At 32.8% G+C, this 20,438-nt stretch overlaps 3 protein-coding genes across 3 annotated transcripts; all 3 read left to right on the forward strand.

The window, feature by feature from the left end:
- The first annotated feature begins 1,633 nt into the window (after positions 1 to 1,633).
- On the forward strand, positions 1,634 to 2,773 carry LOC142624846 (uncharacterized). Its single transcript, XM_075798584.1, has one exon. The coding sequence runs from the start codon at positions 1,634 to 1,636 to the stop codon at positions 2,771 to 2,773; it is 1,140 nt and encodes a 379-aa protein (XP_075654699.1).
- A 3,802-nt stretch (positions 2,774 to 6,575) lies between these two features.
- Positions 6,576 to 7,331, forward strand: LOC142624847 (transcription termination factor MTERF8, chloroplastic-like). The gene has a single exon (XM_075798585.1). The coding sequence runs from the start codon at positions 6,576 to 6,578 to the stop codon at positions 7,329 to 7,331; it is 756 nt and encodes a 251-aa protein (XP_075654700.1).
- An 11,644-nt stretch (positions 7,332 to 18,975) lies between these two features.
- LOC142624848 (uncharacterized) lies at positions 18,976 to 20,148 on the forward strand. The gene has a single exon (XM_075798586.1). It carries the CDS (start codon positions 18,976 to 18,978, stop codon positions 20,146 to 20,148), a length of 1,173 nt encoding a protein of 390 aa, XP_075654701.1.
- The last annotated feature ends 290 nt before the right edge of the window (positions 20,149 to 20,438 follow it).

Raw genomic sequence — 20,438 nt, forward strand, 5'->3', positions numbered from 1 at the left:
AATTTTGTCATCTGGTGACACTTGACATTATATAAGTTATCTTAAAGTCTTAATTGATAACATTCATATGACACTTAATTGTTAAAATTCTATTAGAAATAGACTTAAATGGATGATATATCTTAATGACATTTATTTGTCATCTGAAAATTAAATTAAAAGGGAAAAGTTAACGGATACTTTAGGGATATTGATTTAAAAAATATTAGAAATTTTTTATTGAAAAGAAAAAAAAATTGATGACTTATTATATTTTCATGAAAGTTATGTCAAAACTTTCTAAAAGTGGTTATTAGATCCCAAATAAAATTTCATAAAAAAATGATAAGAGGGCCAATATAAAAATAAGGGCAAATTACAACTTACTCACCTATAGTTTGGCCGAAATTTAAGTTGTCTACTTGTGATTTAAAATTTGACACTTTACCCACCTGAGATTAGCTCAATTAGATTTCCTGAACCCAACTATGTTAAAAACAAGGCTTAATATGTAATTTTGCTTCACTTTTATATTTTCCTTCTCCAGAAACACAAAAAACATACAAATACAAAATCAAATAAGATAAAAAAGAATCCAGCAGAACACTTACATTTCAAATAAGATAAAAAATAATCATGGGGATTTTAAATCACAAGTAGGTAACTTAAATATCAGTCAAACTTCAAATGAGTAAAGTATCAAACTTTAAACCACATGAAGGCAATATAAATTTCAACCAAACCATAGGTAGATAAGTTGTAATTTACCCAAAAATAAAATATGAAATGTCAAGATACTTTTAAAGGTCAAATTGTCAAACATAAAAACCAACCTCAAACCTTGAAAACTATTCTTTAGTGTCCGTTTGACAAAGATCATTTTTACCAATTTATTTTACTATTTAGTTTATTTTTGCTACTATTTATGAGCCTTACTATATTATTTTAGCTAACTTTTACCTTAATCTACAATACTTTCAGCAAAAAATTTCAGCAAATAAAAGTTTTAGCAAATTAACGGATCCCAAACAAAGGATCCCAACGGAACTTATGATTTGTTTGGGATCCGCTTATTTTGCTGTAAGTACAGTAAATAAATGTAAAATTTAGCTGAAATAGTACCATGAAATCCATGAATAATATCAAAAAATGCAATGAGACTCATGAATAGTAACAAAAATAAGCTGAATAGTAAAATTAGTTGGCAAAAATAATTTTTGCCAAACACACAAGTGTGCGTTTAGATTGGGATGGAAAATTAACATTACGTTATTATTTAGTTTATTTTTGCTACTATTTATAAGTCCACTACACTTTTTGGTACTATTCATGATCCTACTATACTATTTCAACTAAATTTTACTTTTATTTACATTACTTTCAACAATAAATTTTTAGTTTCAGTAAAATAAGTAGTATCCAAACAATCCGTTCAAAAAAGTACACCAAAAACTTGTTTTTAAAAGTACGGAACAAATCAAAACGGTGCAGTTCGGCAAAAAGGAGGGAGAAAGAGATCCCAAATGCGGTGCACAGCTTTTGGCGTTGGGGGTTTCGGAATCTTGCTCATTCACTCACAGGCCACACCGGAGGTTTTCTTCTGAAACGAACTCACACAGTAGGTGAGTTTTTCTTCCAGCACTGCTTACATAACATGTTGAATTTTCTCTATAAACCAATTTACCATGGGAGTTATTGTAGCCTTAGAGCCCCAAGAAATTATAAAACCCTCCCATTGTTAACATTAAGATACATTTCAAACACTTCAAATCAACCCTCATTCACAGTCTCATACCTCATAAACACATGTGGGTTCTCACGGGAAGGTGCTATATCAGCCTCCAAAAGTGTTAAGTTTGAAACCCCAGATAAAGCAGACTTGGTCATTAGCTTTTTCAAGCACCATGGTTTCTCACAAACCCAAATCTCAAGCATCATCAGAAGATGCCCTCCACTGCTGCTATCGAATCCTCAGAAGACCCTTTTGCCCAAATTGCAGTTTTTCCAATCCAAAGGCTTTACAAGCTCTGACATTCTTATGATCTTATCTCGAAATCCATACTTATTGAAACGAAGCTTGAAAAACCAAATAATCCCTTCTTTTGACTTCTTTAAGAATTTGCTTGGAACTGATGAAAAAACTGTTATTGCTGTTAGAGGTTTCTCGGGTATTCTTGGCGAAAAAGTTGACACTCGTGTAGTTCCTAATGTCAATCTTCTGAGAGAAAATGGAGTTCATGAATCAGGTATATGTACCTTAATTAAAACTAAGCCGAGAGTTATTACAACAAGTCAAGTTCGATTCAAAGAGATTGTAGAGGAAGTCAAGGAAATGGGAATCAATCCTCTGAGGAGAAGTTTTGTTCAGGCTGTTTTAGCAATTAGGGGAATGAATAAATCCACGTGGGAGAGGAAGGTCAACGCTTATAAGAGATGGGGTTTGTCTGAGGATGAGATTCTTGTAGCTTTTGCAAAGAGCCCCAGCTGTTTCCAGGCATCTGAGGATAAGATTATGAAGGTGATGGATTTTTTGGTCAACAAGATGGGTTTGGAGGCTTCCCTTATTGTCCTACGCCCAACACTTATTACTTTGAGCTTGGAGAAGCGACTTATTCCAAGGGCTTCGGCGATTCAATTTTTGCAGTCTAAAGGTTTGGTTAAGATGAATTTTTACTTGCCTAAAGCATTTGAGTATGTGGAGGAGTTGTTTCTGCAGAGGTTCGTGTTGTCTAATAAGGAGGAAGCTTCTGAGTTGTTGCAGTTATACAAGGAAAAAATGGATTTTCCAGAATGAGTAGTGAGCATATGATGATAAATATGAGCCAACGAATGAGATGAAGCAGTTGTGGAGTGCTCATATTGTGTGTAATGTTTCACTTGTTGAGTGAGTTACTTGATCCAATTACACTCTTTAGTATTGAAACTTTCTCCAAATCAGATCCAAAATTGGAACTGGTCCAAATTCCAAACTGTTAGTATAGGCCTAGTGCTTGTTTCACTGAGCTTGGAGAAGTGAATCATCACAAGGTTTGGTTAGGCTAATGTTTATTTTTTTCTTATTTGTTGAGCTAGTTATCTTTTTGGGGAAAGTAGTTTCTAGAAAACTGGGAACTGTAACAATGAAGCTTCCTAGCTGTTGAAACTATCTTGATGCTAAGGGAAATTTATAAAAGGGAGAGATAAGTAGATGCAGCAGCTATTGTAAAATGTTATTCAATGGAACAGAATTGCATTATGGGTCCTCGATTGTGTGGTGTTACTTGATCCTATTGTTTCAAAATTGCTTTATTTCTTGTCCAAGAGTGGTAGTAATCATTTTTGTTTTCATGATTGATGCTTGGGTTTAAACTTGAAAGCTTGTCAAACCCTACATGTATCAACATCATGCTAAAACAGTTTATTCTCTCTCAGTTGCTCTATCTTTAATAACTAGGTCTTACTAGAGAAAATAGAGTTGGACCCTTTAATATATATCCAATTGACATCCTCTTATTTTTGCAAGAATATTTTATTAAATCCATTTTTTAGCAAGAAATGAGCTAGCTTCAAAAAGAAAATTTTAAAATAAGCTTTCTGTGTGTGTGTGTGTGTGTGTATTATATATCTTCTTTTTTTGTTTTTGTTGTTGTTGTTTTGTGAGCTACTCATCCCTTTGAGGATCCTGAAAAGCAGTTTCTACAGAAAGTTGGAAACTGAAGTGAGGTAGCTCCCCGGCTGTTGAAACTATCTTGATGCCAGGGGAAATTTGTAAGAGGTAGAATTCAGTGGATGCAGCAGCCATTGTAAAATGTCTTGCTTCCCCATTTGTGTGGTGTTACTTGATCCCATTGTTTCAGAACTTGCTTTACTTCTTGTCCAAGACTACTAATCATTTTTGTTTGCAGGATTGAAGCTTGGGGTTAAAACTTAAAACACTGACAAACCCATCATAGATCATACTATATATATATCGTCCTCATGGGAAAACAGTTTATTTCTTGCTCATTTGTTCTGTATTTTTTTTTTTGCTCATTTGTTCTGTATTTACTACAATTGTGCAAGTAATCTTGCGTTAATCTAGTAGATGCTCAGTGGTCTAGGTGAGATTGGTGGTTCAGTTCAGCTATCTGTATTACTTCTATGTTAAATTAAAGCTGCTGTGGGGTCTTGCACATGGTGTGGAATCTCCTCAATGAGCCGACCTTTTGTTTAGCTAAATGAAAGTTGATTTTTCCTCCTTTTTAGCATCAATCAAATAGAGAGTTAAGCAACAGCATTTGTTTAAAGAATGCTAAATAAAACCTACACATATAGATACAGAGGTCGATGTTGAACATGTCTAGGTCATTGGTGTACCAGTTTTGTTAGTAAACACACGCCTTTGTTGTTAATAAACATACACCTTACCACTGAAGACCCTTGGTGCGGTGGTCATTTCACAAATATAAATGCTTGTGGGGTGTGGGGGGCAAAGCTGAGGTTCAAGTCTCCAGGAGGAAGCTTCACACACATATACACTTAGATTAAATCAGAACAGAAATTCTATCCTGTATAAAAAAATAAATAAATAAACATACACCTTTGTTATTTTTATTATAATTATTTACATTACAAAATTCTCGTTTTGGCCATTCATATTTGATTTTGTAGCTCATTTTGTCATTTGGTGATCCTTGACGCTATATAAGTTACCTTAAAGTCTTAATTGATAACACTTATGTAACACTTAAAAGTTATAATACTATCAAAAATAGACTTAAATAGGTGATATATCTTAATGACATTTATTTGTCATCTGACATTTAAATTAAAATAAAAAGTTTATGGATACTTTAAGGGTATTGATTTAAAAAATATTAGAAATTTTTTATGGAAAAGAAAAAAATAATAATTGATGACTTTCTATATTTTTATGAAAGTTGTGTCAAAACTTTCTTAGAAATATTTATTAGATTTCAAATAAAATTTCATAAAAAAAAAAAAGGATAAAAGGGCCAATATAAAAATAATGGCAAATTACAACTTACCCACATGCGGTTTGGTCGAAATTTAAATTACCTACTTGTGATTTAAAATTTGACATTTTACTCACCTGAATTAGCTCAATTAGATTTCCTTAACCCAACATTGTTAAAAACAAGGCTTAATATGTAATTTTGTTTCACTTTTATGTTTCTCTTCTCCAAAAACACAAAAAACATACAAGATCAAATAAGATAAAAAAGAATACTGCAAAACATTTACATTTCAAATAAGCTAAAAAATGATCGTTGGATTTCAAATCACAAGTAGGTAAGTTAAATATCAATCAAACTTCAGGTGAGTAAAGTGTTAAACTTTAAACCACATGTAAGCAATTTAAATTTCAACCAAACCATAAGTGGATAAGTTGTAATTTAACCTAACAATAAAATATGAAATGTCAAGATACTTTTATGGTCCATTTGGATCGAGAGAGAGGGAGGCGGAGTAGAGTAAAGTAGATTTAACACAAAATTAGCTTATTTTTAGCCAACACTACTTTACTCCCTCTACTCCTCCTCCTTTCCCCCTCCATCCAAACAGGCCATTAAGGGTCAAAGTGTCAAACATAAAAACCAACCTCAAACCTTGAAAATTATTCTTTAGTTTTTGTTTGACAAAGATTATTTTTGCTAACTTATTTTACTATTTAGTTTATTTTTGCTACTATTTATGAGTCTCACTATATTATTTCAGCTAATTTTAACCTTTATCTACAATACTTTTAACAAAAAGTTTCAACAAATAAAAGTTTCAGCAAAATAACGGATCCCAACGGAACTTAGGATCTGTTTGAAATCTGCTTATTTTGCTGAAACTGAAAACTTTTTGCTTAAAGTACTATAAATAAAGGTAAAAATTAACTGACATTGTATTAGAAGATATATAAATAGTATAAAAAATTGTAATAAAACTCATAAATAATAACAAAAATAAAATAAATAGTAAAGTAAGCTGACAAAAATAAATTTTGGCCAAACACACTTTTATTAGTCAAAGAAAAAAAAACGTTCACCAAAAATTTGTTTTTAAAAGTACGGAACAAATCGAATGGTGCAGTTGGGCAAAAAGGAGATAGAAAGAGATCCCAAACGCAGTGCACAGCTTTAGGCCTTGGGGGTTTCGGAATCTTGCTCATTCACTCACAGGCCACACCGGAGGTTTTCTTCTGAAACGAACTCATACATACAGTAGGTGAGTTTTTCTTCCAGTACTGCTTACATAACATGTTGAATTTTCTCTATAAACCAATTCACATTGTTAGAGCCCCCAGAAATTATAAAACCCTCCCATTGTTAACATTAAGACACATTTCAAACACTTCAAATCAACACTCGTTCACAGTCTCATACCTCATACACACATGTGGGTTCTCACGGGAAGGTGCTATTTCAGCCTCCAAAAGTGTTAACTTCGAAACCCCAGATAAAGCAGACTTGGTCATTAGCTTTTTCAAGCACCATGGTTTCTCACAAACCCAAATCTCAAGCATCATCAGAAGACACCCTCCACTGCTGCTATCAAAACCTCAAAAGACCCTTTTGCCCAAATTGGAGTTTTTCCAATCCAAAGGCTTTACAAGCTCTGACATTGTTATGATCTTAACTAGAAATCCAAACTTATTGAAACGAAGCTTGAAAAACCAAATAATCCCTTCTTTTGACTTCTTTAAGAATTTGCTTGGAACTGATGAAAAAGCTTTTATTGCTGTTAGACGTTTCTCGGGTATTCTTGTCAATAAAGTTGACACTCATGTAGTTCCTAACGTCAATATTCTGAGAGAAAATGGAGTTCGTGAATCAGGTATATGTACCTTAATTAAAAATTGGCCGAGAGTTATTACGACAGATCAAGTTCGATTCAAAGAGATTGTAGAGGAAGTCAAGGAAATGGGAATCAATCCTCTGAGGGGAAATTTTGTTCAGGCTGTTTTAGCAATTAGGGGAATGAATAAATCCACATGGGAGAGGAAGGTCAACGCTTATAAGAGATGGGGTTTGTCTGAGGATGAGATTCTTGTAGCTTTTGCAAAGAACCCCAGCTGTTTCCGGGCATCCGAGGATAAGATTATGAGGGTGATGGATTTTTTGGTCAACAAGATGGGTTTGGAGGCTTCCCTTATTGTCAAACGCCCTACACTTATGAGTTTGAGCTTGGAGAAGCGACTTATTCCAAGGGCTTTGGCGATTCAATTTTTGCAGTCTAAAGGTTTGGTTAAGAAGAATTTTTACTTGCCTACGGCGTTTGAGCATGTGGAGGAGTTGTTTCTGCAGAGATTTGTGTTACCTAATAAGGAGGAAGCTTCTGAGTTGTTGCAGTTATACAAGAAAGAAATGGATTTTCCAGAATGACTAGTGAACATACAATGATAAATATGAGCCAACAAATGAGATGAAGCAGTTGTGGAGTGCACATATTGTGTGTAATGTTTCTCTTGTTGAGTGAGTTACTTGACCCAATTACACTCTTTTGTATTGAAACTTTCTCCAAATCTGACCCCAAATTGCAACTGGTCCAAATTCCAAACTGTTGGTAAAGGCCTAGTGCTTGTTTCACTGAGCTTGGAGAAGTGAATCATCACAAGGTTTGGTTAGGCTGAATTTTTTTTTTTCTTATTTGTTGAGCTAGTTTTCTTTTTGAGGATCCTGAAAAGTAGTTTCTAGAAAGCTGGGAACTGTAACAATGAAGCTTCCTAGCTGTTGAAACTATATTGATGCTAGGGGAAATTTATAAGAGGGAGAGATCAGTAGATGCAGCAGCTATTGTAAAATGTTATTCAATGGAACAGAATTGCATTATGGGTCCTCGATTGTGTGGTGTTACTTGATCCCATTGTTTCAAAATTGCTTTATTTCTTGTCCAAGAGTGCTACTAATCATTTTTGTTTTCATAATTGATGCTTGGGTTTAAACTTGAAAGCGTGTCAAACCCTTCATGTATCAACATCATTCTAAAGAGTTGGACCCTTTAATATAGTGTCTGATAGACATCCTCTTATTTTGGCAAGAATATTTTATTAAATCCAATTTTTAGCAACAAATGAACTAGCTTAAAAAAAATTAAAATAAACTTTCTGTGTGTGTATATATATATCTTTTTCTTTTTTCGTTTTTGTTTGTTTTTGTTGTTGTTGTTGTTGTTTGGTGAGCTACTCATCCCTTTGAGGATCCTGAAAAGCAGTTTCTATAGAAAGTTGGAAACTGAAGTGAGGTTGAAACTATCTTGATGCCAGGGGAAATTTGTAAGAGGTAGAATTCAGTGGATGCAGCAGCTATTGTAAAATGTCTTGCTTCCCCATTTGTGTGGTGTTACTTGATCCCATTGTTTCAGAACTTGCTTTATTTCTTGTCCAAGACTACTAATCATTTTTGTTTGCATGATTGAAGCTTGGGTTAAAACTTAAAACACTGACAAACCCATCATATATCATACTACATATATATCATCCTCATGGGAAAACAGTTTATTTCTTGCTCATTTGTTCTGTTTTTTTTTTTTTTGTATCTACTACAATTGTGCAAGTAATCTTGCGTTAATCTAGTAGAAGTTCAGTGGTCTAAGTGAGGGTTCAGTTCAGCTATCTATATCACTTCTATGCTAAATGAAAGCTGCTGCGGGGTCTTGCACATTGTGTGGAATCTCCTCAATGAGCCGACCTTTTGTTTAGCTAAATGAAAGCTGATTTTTCCTCCTTTTTAGCATCAATCAAATAGAGAGTTAAGCAACCACATTTGTTTAAAGAATGCTAAATAAAACCTACACATATAGATACAGAGGTCGATCTTGAACATGTCTAAGTCATTAGTGTACCAATTTTGTTAATAAACACACACCTTTGTTGTTAATAAACATACACCTTTGTTATTTTTATTATAACCATTTACATTTCAAAATTCTCGATTTGGCCATTCATATTTGATTTTGTAGCTCATTTTCATTAGTCATTTGGTGACCCTTAACACTATATAAGTTATCTTAAAGTCTTAATTGATAACACTTTTATGACACTTAATGGTTAAAATACTATCAGAAATAGACTTAAACGGGTGATATACCTTAAATGACATTTATTTGTCATTTGACATTTAAATTAAAATGAAAAAGTTAACGGATACTTTAAGGGTATTAATTTAAAAAGTATTAGAAATTTTTTATGGAAAAGAAAAAAAAAATTGATGATTTTTTATATTTTCATGAAAGTTGTGTCAAAACTTTTCTAACATGGGTTATTAGATCCCAAATAAAATTTCATTAAAAAAAAAAAGGATAAGAGGCCCAATATAAAAATAGAGGCAAATTATAACTTATCCACTCGTAATTTGGCCGAAATTTAAGTTGCCTACTTTTGGTTTAAAATTTGACACTTTGCCCACCTAAGATTAGCTCAGTAAGATTTCTTTAACCCAACTCTATTAAAAACAAGGCTTAATATGTAATTTTGCTCTACTTTTATGTTTCTCTTCTCCAAAAACACAAAAAAAAAAATACAAATACAAGATTAAATAAGATAAAAAGGAATCCAGTAGAACACTTATATTATGAGATTTTAATAGGTAGGTAACTTTAGTTGGGTAAAGTATCAAACTTTAAACCAATGATAGACAACTTAAATTTTAACCAAACCATAGGTGAGTAAGTTGTAATTTGCCCTAAAAATAAAATACGAAATGTCAAGATGCTTTTAAGGGTAAAAGAGTCATACATAAAAACTAACCTCAAACCTTGAAAATTATTCTTTAGTGTCTGTTTGACAAAAATTATTTTTACAAACTTATTTTATTATTTAGTTTATTTTTACTTCTATTTATAAGTCTTACAGCACTTTTTGCACTGTTTAAAGTTATTACGATATTACTTTAGACAAAAAGTTTTTGCACAAAAAAAAATTGTTTTTAAAGTACGGAACAAATCAAGACGGTGCAGTTGGGCAGAAAGGAGGGAGAAAGAGATCCCAAACGAAGTGCACAGCTTTTGGCCTTGGGGGTTTCGGAATCTTGCTCATTCACTCACAGGCCACACCGGAGGTTTTCTTCTGAAACGGACTCATACACACAGTAGGTGAGTTTTTCTTCCAGTACTGCTTATATAACATGTTGAATTTTCTCTATAAACCAATCCACCATGGGAGTTATTGTACCCTTAGAGCCCCCAGAAATTATAAAACCCTCCCATTATTAACATTAAGATACATTTCAAACACCTCAAATCAACACTCGTTCACAGTCTCATACCTCATAAACACAAGTGGGTTCTCACGGGAAGGTGCTATATCAGCCTCCAAAAGTGTTAACTTTGAAACCCAGTTAAAGAAGACTTGGTCATTAGCTTTTTCAAGCACCATTATTATTTTTTTTTTTTTTTGAGATAAAAGATAGAAATACCATTCTTTTTTCAAGTGGTCTATATCATTCAAACTTTTGTATACTATGTTATAATTATTTTTTTCCTACCACTAAAATTTTTAAATTTCAAAATTAATTATTTGAATGGCTCATTCTCTTAAAAAGAATATCACGCTAACCAAACTTCATCACAAATTTACAATTAATATTACTCAAATAATTTATTGAGATATTTATATACTTAATCACCTCACTTCTAAAATATCTAAAACTTAACTCGAACCAAAACCATAAGAGGGATAAAGAGTATGTGTGATAAATAACTCAAAAAACACACCACCAAAGTGTATCACCCAAAAGTAGAGACAAAAAAAATCATCAATATAATATAAAGTTGCAAGAAAGAATTAATGAGAGAGAGAGAGAGAGAAATCACCTTTTTTGGAAGAGAATTTGTGACAAATAATAAAATTATATAAAAAGAAGATGAGTAGAACAATATTCAAAAGAAAATGTATAATTGTAAATACCAAATTATCTAAGTCATGCTATGTAATCGAATAACATTAAATCATTCTGTAATTTCATGAGATAACATGTAACAAACAAAGAAAATAAAATTAAAAAAATAAAATATAACCCAATCATATCAACCTAAAGTAGAGTTAAACATAAAAATTCATCAATTTAAAGAATTAAACATCCACAAAAAAAAAGAATATATATATATATATATATATATATATAGAGAGAGAGAGAGAGAGAGAGAGAGAGAGAGAGAGTCTCACTTTTTTGTGTGAGAAAAATATGGATTGAATGGAAGAGAAAATAACAAATTTTTATAGTAAAAAAATGGGGGGAAGAAGAGTCAAAAGAAAAGAAAGATGAAGGTATAGAGAAATTGTAAGGTTAAGGTATAGATTATAGAGTAGCGGGAAGATAGAAAAGTAAAAGTAAATAAATGTTGGAGTATGTGTAATTGTTAAGTGGCAAATTAATAAGGAGAAAAATAATTAAAAAAGAAGAGAGAAAATATTGAAAATAAGTTGATGATGTGGCTCAACAGGAGCGCAGTAACATTAAACATTATGCTTCAGCTTTTAGATGTATATAAATATAGATGTAGTAACTATATATATATATATAGAGTTGCTTATGATTTCATATAGAACAAAAGTTTGGTGTATAAAGTCAATGACTAAACCGGTTGAGTCCAGAAGAAAGAAAGAATATCAATATCTTAATAACAAAAGTGGGTATTATTTTCAGACTTGCAGAGAATTTAGAACCAATTTGCATGTCTTAATAACAAAATTATGAAGGAAAAATAAATAATTAATTAATTTTATACACCATACACCAAACCTATGCTAATATATCCCTTTGTCCACTTGAAGAAATTCAAAGTTACTCAAAAGCCATGGGACCAATGCTTTAAATGAGTATAGTCTTAAGGAAAAAATCAAAGCCAAAGTGCCAAACATTTAATTTGTAAGAGCCGTGCTAATCCAACACCCCCCCCTCCCCCAAAAAAAAAAAACCATGTAGCCAACGAAGTCATTAAAATGTTCAATTCACAGATTCGATTATCACGTAAATGCAAGATCAATCAAATCGGTTTAAAATTCACAATAGCAATAAGAAATCTATGCGTTAAGGTCATGAAACCAATGCTCACCACACTTGACAATAGCAATGTTCATGTGCTTAGGACTAGGTGTCATTGATGATTGATCACCTAGACCATTCAATGTGTAACAATATAAGACACGAGAGAATGGAAAGTCTATCGACACAACTTTTGTATTACAAGCTTGACAAGGTTGATTGTTAGTTATAAAGAAAAAATAGTGGTTTACGTAAAAATGATTGTCTATCACTCACAGCCGTCGACCAAGTTGTGGCAATTGACTGAGAGTTGGGAGTGATCACATTGTCATTTAGCTTGGGTCTGTGATCTTCCCATGCAAGGGGGAAAGCACCACATGAACTACTTGTCGCTTAGGCACCATGCTGGACTTCGTTACAAAAATGGACTTTGCCTCGAAATGAACATCAGGCCGAACCTTGGGATGGTTAACACCAGACCCAACAACATTGTTCAGCTTTCATGGGCCGGACCACGAGTTGGACCTAGGTGGACCAGTTTAAATTCAAACTGAAATTTGTGTAATGTCAACTCTATTTTTTGGGGGAATTAGTTGGAGTATACTGTTATCTATCAACATGTTTTTGGTTTAATAAGTCATTCTAAATTGACCCAATCCAAGAACTTCCATCATGTTTTTTTTTCCCTTTATGTTTTTCTTCTTTTTAACTATTACTAGTGAAAGTCCAGTACGTTGCATGACTTTAGTGTGTGTGTATATATATATATATTAAGAAATAATAACTAAATGAGTTATTATTACATAATTTTAGAACTCATTTTTTAATAAACGAATGATTATTATTATTATATAAAATGCATAATTTTGTATATTTGTCCTTATATATAATATTTCTAATTAAAATGATCAATAAAAACTTGTCTAATTTCTTTTCTTCTAATTTCTTATTTATTAGTGAAGAGGGGAAATTTGAACTCAAGTAGTTAAATATTTTCTAATACTTGCATAAATAAGATTATCCTAAAATAATTAATTTCAAACTTAAGATTAAAAAATCAATGGAATTTGTACACCTAAAACAAATTTCATTTTTAAGTCATATTTTGTTATTTAAATAATTTCTTTTAGTGTTTATTTTATTTACATGGTTAACACCCTAACTTATACAACTTGAGTAATGTCTCTAATTATATTGTACATTAACTTTTAAGAACACTTATATTAATATTACACATGAAAAAATTAATAAATTTAACAATTGAAACATTTGAAAACAAAATTAAGCCAAATTCCAAATTCATTAATGAAAAACAATCCAAATTGCCGAACTTTTTTAAAAAAAATGAAAAATAAGTTAAGTAAAGATAGCCTTACATAAGAATTTGGATCAATGGATCTAGTTTAGCCAAATATTATCTATGATCTAAAGGATATGGGAGGAATTATATATTGAATTTTGTTAGACTTTCGAAAAAATAGTCATGAATAAGTTCATAGGAACATTAAATTATATGAACTAAAAGGTGTGGTGGGCCTTTTTATGTACTAGGCTGGGCTAATCCTGTCACACTACGGCCTAATAATTCTAGGATAGAAGAGTAGGGACTGGCTTAATTTAAACTCACCTTAGGCCAGTTTGTGCACAAGTCAGAACCCCTGGTAGAATTCTTGATAGAGTCACATGCCCACAGCAAGAAATACTGTTACAAAAACATTATAACAGGAGAAACACGATACAACATAATAGCTAAAATATCTTAACTAAAACACTTGCCACTGATCAAAGATAATGCTTAAACAATTTTGCAAAAGGGAAACACGATAATATAAGCATGGCAAGAATGAATTAGTAACAAAAATAACAATCATAATAAAAGAAGGAATGGGGTTAGTTTGCTAAACTTGGCTCCTTGACAGATTTAAGTCCAAGAACGGAACCAATCTTCAATGCTGGTAATCTCACAGGGAAATCCTATCATGGAAATTACCTACTTTGGAAAATGGACCTAAGGGGCTCAATTTCAGATTCTTAACTTGCTAAAGAGTAAGCTGGTAAGAGGGAGATAAATGAGTAGCCTATTGGTGCATGCTTTCTATCCCTTCCACTCCTATTTGCTTCCTCTCGTTTATCTTTTTTTTTTATTTTTATCTCCTTTGTTTTCTTTGTTTCCTACTTCTCTGTTTTTCTATGTTTTTTCTTATCCCTCCTTCTTGTTGTTTACTATGCACAGCTAAGGCTTTTTTATACTGCTTGTCGTGATAAGATTTACCATTTTACCCTTCAACTACTTTTGGCCTATTGTGAGTGTCCTTCCCAGACTACCCAGCCACCACCACTACCCTATGTTGACCACACCATGCTTCATTCCCAGACAAAAGTTGTTTTGTTTTGTTTTCTTGCTTCTCGTGGCACTCTCATTTGGATAAGGGCTGGAATCATTAGGAAAATGCTTCCTAATGATTCCAGTTCATCTTTGCCTCTCATTTGGATAAGGGCTGGAATCATTAGGAAGAGAGAGCTTCCTAATGACCACACCATGCTTCCTAATGATTCCAGATCATCTTTGCCTCAAGCTCTCTCTTCCTAAAAGGTTCCTGCTCAAGCTCTCTCTTCCTAATGATTCCAGTTCATCTTTGCCTCTTTTAGGTGGTATGTCATCCCAATAGGACATTTTCCTAAAAGAGCTTGAGCAGGAACCCTATAATAGGTTTTCCCCTTCTTTCCACCGCCAGACCATACCCTCTCTTACCTTTGACCCATGGGCCACCGCCCCTATATTGGCTAGGTACAAGTGGGTGGTGCCTGAGCCTTGTGTGTGCTCCACTCCCATATGAGTCCATTGCTTATCTGGTGTTCACGTGTTTGTCTGGTCTTGCTACGTGTTCTGCTGCTCGTTTAAATTTTTGTGGCGTGAATGAGTTATTGGGTCTTCATCCTCTGCATCTTGTTTCTTCTTTGGGTTGGGTACGGGCTTCTTCTTCTTTAATTCAGCCCTTGTCTCACTTCTAGTTTATGGGTTAACTGATACTCTTGCCACGCTACTACATTGTTTTTGCCATGATATCGTTTAACTTGTGTTTATTGGGCTCCCTCTAGGCCTGCCATGCCAGTTTCATGTATTATTCCTTCCTTTAGTTTACGTTGCCTAGTATCCCTACTGTGTTAGTTCTCATAGCATCTTGGGCTTCCCCAACCCATTTTATCCCTTTGGGCATCCTCGGCCCGTTTCATTCCTTAGGGCATCCCTGACCCATCTCATTCTTTCATACTTCTTGCATTTCCATGGGCTTTTGCTAAATCCTTTGGGCTTCCCCAACCCAATTTTCATATCCTTTACTTTTGGGTTTATTGGTCTTTGAACCAATCTCATTTACTAATTCCTTTCTTTGGGCTCCTCTGTCCCCTTTTTGCTTTCTTTCTACTTCTTATGATTCCCATGACCTTACTATTTCATTCTTTAGGGCTCCCTTGGGCCAATTTTCTTTCTTTGGGGCATTTTTACTATCTTGTAGGTCTATGGACCATTATTCCTGTCATTTAGACTTTAATGGTTTTTTACTTCGCTACTTTTTATTTCTTCACCCATTTTCATATTATTGGGCTTCTTCTGTCATTGGGCCCTTTTGCCAAAATGGGTATCAACAAAAGGATATTGGAGGAATTCTGCATATGCCCCCAAAAATAGCAGTTGCTTCTACATTCATTGGATCACATTGGTTGTATCATATTATGTTTAATAAGAAAAGAAATAGTAAAATCCAAAAGAAATAGTATTGTTAAGTTTTGTCTAAAACTCATGTACATAGTATTTTAGATATTCAAGAGGAGAACAGTCTAGAAAGAAAATCAAGTTACTGAAAAAAATAGCATAATTCAAATTATAACACTAAAAATTCAACTATTGTTCATGTACACAAGATTATGATGATATGACACTGATGTGGCTTAACTGAAGCATAACAATAGTAATTTCTATGTTTCAGCTTTTATATATATATATATATATATATATATATATATAGAGAGAGAGAGAGAGAGAGAGAGAGAGAGAGAGAGAGAGAGAGAGAGAGAGATTGTGCAAGTAATCTTGTGTTACTCTAGTAGAAGCTCAATGTTTAAACTAAGAATCGCGGTTTAGTTTAGTTATCCTTAGTCCTTACTGTTTCCCTTCTATGCTACATGAAACAGTTCAATTATCCTTAGCCCCTACTGTTTCCCTTCTATGCTACATGGAGAGTTGCTATGGGGTCTCAAATATGTTGTGGAATCTCCCTACTCCTTACTAGATCTTCCTCTGAGGCTCAAGACCAAGTCCAATCCAAATTTTCCTCCACTTTCACAACAACTATATAGAGAGTCAATAAAAAATAATCATTTAAAGAAAAGTAGGTTAAACATACACATACAAACGCAGGCATCAAGCTTGAACGCATCCATTTGGGACTGTTTTCATTTTACTCTTCACATTTTAAAATTCTTTATTTTAACTCTTCTTGTTCGATTTTGTTTTCAACTTTTCATATTGACCCAATTATTCATTTATGTAAGTGATATGGTGACCCTAGGCATTACATAGGGTGACTGTCTTAATGGATGACACTTAACAGGTTGATGTGTGGACACTTTTCTTCACAATGTACATAGTGTAAGGGCTGTACATTTAATATTTAAATCCTCAAAGAATATACACAATTTCGTATATTCAACACACACAATTTTTCAAAGCATGTACTCAATTCTATATATATTTAATGTATACAATTTTTCAATGAATGTACACAATTCTATATATTCAATGCACACAATTTTTCCAAGAATGTACATAATTGGGTATGTTTAACATACACAATTTTTCAAAGAATGTATAGAATTTTGTATATTCAACACACAATTTTCAAATAATATATACAATTCTGTATATTCAACATACACAAATTTTCAAATAATGTACACAATTATTTATTTTCAATGTATACAATTTTTCAAAGAATTTACACAATTCTTAATTCTATATATTTAACGTACATAATCTATTAAAAAATGAACACAATTTTGTATATTCAATGTACATAATTTTTCAAATAATATACACAATTGAAGATATTTAACGTGCATAATATTTATTGACATTTTTTATATAAAAAATTACAAAGTGTAAAGTATAGACATTCAATATCCACACTTTCAAAGAATGAACGCAATTATGTATATTTAATGTACACAAATTTTCAAAAAATGTACACAATTCTGTATATTCAACGTACACAATTCTTACCACCGTGCACCCTTAGTATGGTGGTCACTCCACCAGTATAAATGCTTGTGGGGTGTGGAAGGCAAGAAGTGGGGTTCAAGTTTCCAGGATCTTCACACATATATACATTTAGATTAGACTAGAGTAGAAATGCTATCTTGTATTAAAAAAAAAAAAAAACGTACACAATTCTTCAATGAATGTACACAGTTTTGTGTATTCAACGTACTCAAATTTTCAAATAATGTACATAATTCTGTATACACAATTTCTTAAATTCTATACACAATTTTGTATATTCAATATAAATAATTTTTCAAAAAATATGCATAATTTTGTATATTCAATGTGCACAATTTTTTGTTGTGTAGACATTTTTTTCCCACAAATTACAAAGAATGTAAAGTTTGTACATTCAATATCCAAACATTCAAATAATATACACCATTCTGTATATTCAACATTATCAATTTTTCATAGTACACACAATTTTGTATATTCAATGTATAGAATTTTTCAAATAATGTGTATAATTCTATATATTTAACGTACATAATTTTTTATAAAATGAACACAATTTTGTATAGTCAATGTACACAATTTAGTATATTTAACATACACGATATTTGTAGACATTTTTCTTCCTACAAAAAGTTATCCAAACATACCAAACATTCAAAGAATATACACAGTTTTTTTTATTCAATATACATAATTTTTTAAATAATGTACACAATTTTTCAAGGAATGAACGTAATTTCGTATATTCAATGTACATAAATTTACAAAAAAAATTTACACAATTTAGTATATTCAACATACACTATATTTGTGGACATTTTTATTCACAAATTACAAAGAGTGTAAGGCATGTACATTCAATTTTCAAACCTAGCCAAGAAAAAAAAAATCCAAACTATACAATTCTATATATTTAGGGTCCGTTTGGATAGAGCTTATTGCTGAAAACTAAAAACTAAAAATAATGTAGCAAAATAATTTTTAAATGTGTGAATAGTACCGTGGGACCCATTTTTAATAAAAAAAATCTGTAAAGTGAAGTTTTTGGGTCCCATAAACAGTACACAGGACCCACAAATGTGCTGAAAGTCAACAAAATCGGCTACTGTTCATGCACAGTAACATGAACAGTAGCCTTGTCCCCTATGAAACACGTGCAGCAGAAGGAAAAAAAAAAAAAAACACTGAAGTCGCAGACACTAACTTTTTCATCCGTATCCAAACTCAGCCTTAATATACACAATTCTATATTTCACATTCATAATTTTTCAAATAATATATACAATTCTGTATTTCACTGACATAATTTTTCAAAAGAATATACGAAATTCTATCTTAATGGCGGTACATTTATCAGGCACTTTAATGCACCTTATACTAAAAAAAATTGATGCACCAGATACTTTTAGAAAATGGATGAAAAGACCAATATAAAACTGTTTCTCAAAATAAATTTTAAAAATTATAAAAAGATAAATAATGAAAAACTTAACAAACCCAAGCTTTCAAAAGAATGCTTTCCCTCATAGACTCAGAGCCTACCATTCTATCATTTTCCTTAAAAAGAACTTTTCAACAGAGTAAACGTACAGAGGAAATCAAAATCGTTACAAAGGTGGGAGGGAGCAAGAGAACCCCTAACGCAGTGCAAAAGCTTTGGACTCTGGGAGGTCGGAATCTTGCTCATTCATTCACAGCAGAGATTTTCTTCTGAAACGGACTCGTTAATAAGTAGGTGAGTTTTTCTTCCAGTATCGCTTATGTAACATGCTGAAGTTTCTGATCTATAAAGCTATTCACCATGGTACTTTTTGTTGTACTATTAGAGCCCATCAGAATTCATACACTGTTGAAACCTTCCCATCGTTGTTGTTATTATCATCTGTCAAATACAGATACATTTCAAGCACTTCAACTTCAAATCAACACTCATTCACAGTCTCTTACCTCATAAACACATGTGGGTTCTCAAGGGAAGCTGCTCTTTCAGCCTCCAAAAGTGTTAATTTTGAAACCCCAGATAATGCGGACTTGGTCATCAGCTTTTTCAAGAACCATGGTTTCTCACAAACCCAAATCTCAAGCACCATCAGAAGATACCCTCCACTGCTGCTGTCAAATCCTCAGAAGACCCTTTTGCCCAAATTTGAGTTTTTCCGATCCAATGGCTTTACAAGCTCTGACATTGCCACAGTGTTAACTAGAATTCCACACATATTGAGAAGAAACTTGGAAAACCACATAATTCCCTCTTTTGTTTTCCTCAAGAGTTTGCTTGGAACTAATGAGAACACTATCATTGCTTTGACACGTTTCTGGCCTATTCCCGTGGTTAAACTTGACACTTGTGTGATTCCTAATGTCAATCTTCTGCGAGAAATTGGAGTTCCTGAATCAGTTATATGTGGCTTTATTAAAAAATGGACTAGAGCTATTACTACGGATACAATTCGATTCAAAGAGATTGTTGAGGGAGTCAAGGAAATGGGATTCAATCCTTCGCGTTTAAGTTTTGTTCAGGCTGTTTTGGCATTTAGTGGAATGAATAAATCCACATGGGAGAGGAAGGCCAATGCTTATAAGAGGTGGGGTTTGTCTGAGGAAGAGATTCTTGTAGCATTTGAAAAGAGCCCCCAGTTTATTACGGTATCTGAGGATAAGATTATGCGGGTGATGGATTTTTTAGTCAACGGGATGGGTGTGGAGGCTTCCCTTATTGTCAAATGCCCAAAACTAATAAGTTTGAGCTTGGAGAAGCGACTGATTCCAAGGGCTTCGGTTATTCAAGTTTTACAATCGAAAGGTTTGGTTAAGAAGAATATATACTTGCCTAGGGTGTTTATGTATGTGGAGGAGTTGTTCCTGCAGAAGTTTGTGACGTGTTATAAGGAGGAAGCGTCTGACCTTTTGAAGCTATACAAGGAAAAATTGTATCCTTAGAAAATGACTACAAAATTGAGTATGTATCAGGCAAGGAGTGAAATGAACCAGTTATAACCCACATTATGAATCAAATTTCCCTTCTATATAGTTACTTGATCCATTAGAATCCTTTGGTTTTAATCTTGCTTTAGTTTACGCCAGAGAACTCCCATTTATAATCACCTACTGCTTTTTCACCAAGCTTGGAGAAGAGAAGTAGTGCAGGGTTTTATGGAATTTTTGTTGACTTTTAGTTAAGATTAACTTTAGAGTGACTTCTTTGTTTGAGGACCCTGAAAATTATTCCT

This window comes from Castanea sativa, chromosome 2 (genome assembly GCF_040712315.1).
Source record: "Castanea sativa cultivar Marrone di Chiusa Pesio chromosome 2, ASM4071231v1".
In the NCBI taxonomy this organism is placed as follows: Eukaryota; Viridiplantae; Streptophyta; class Magnoliopsida; order Fagales; family Fagaceae; genus Castanea; species Castanea sativa.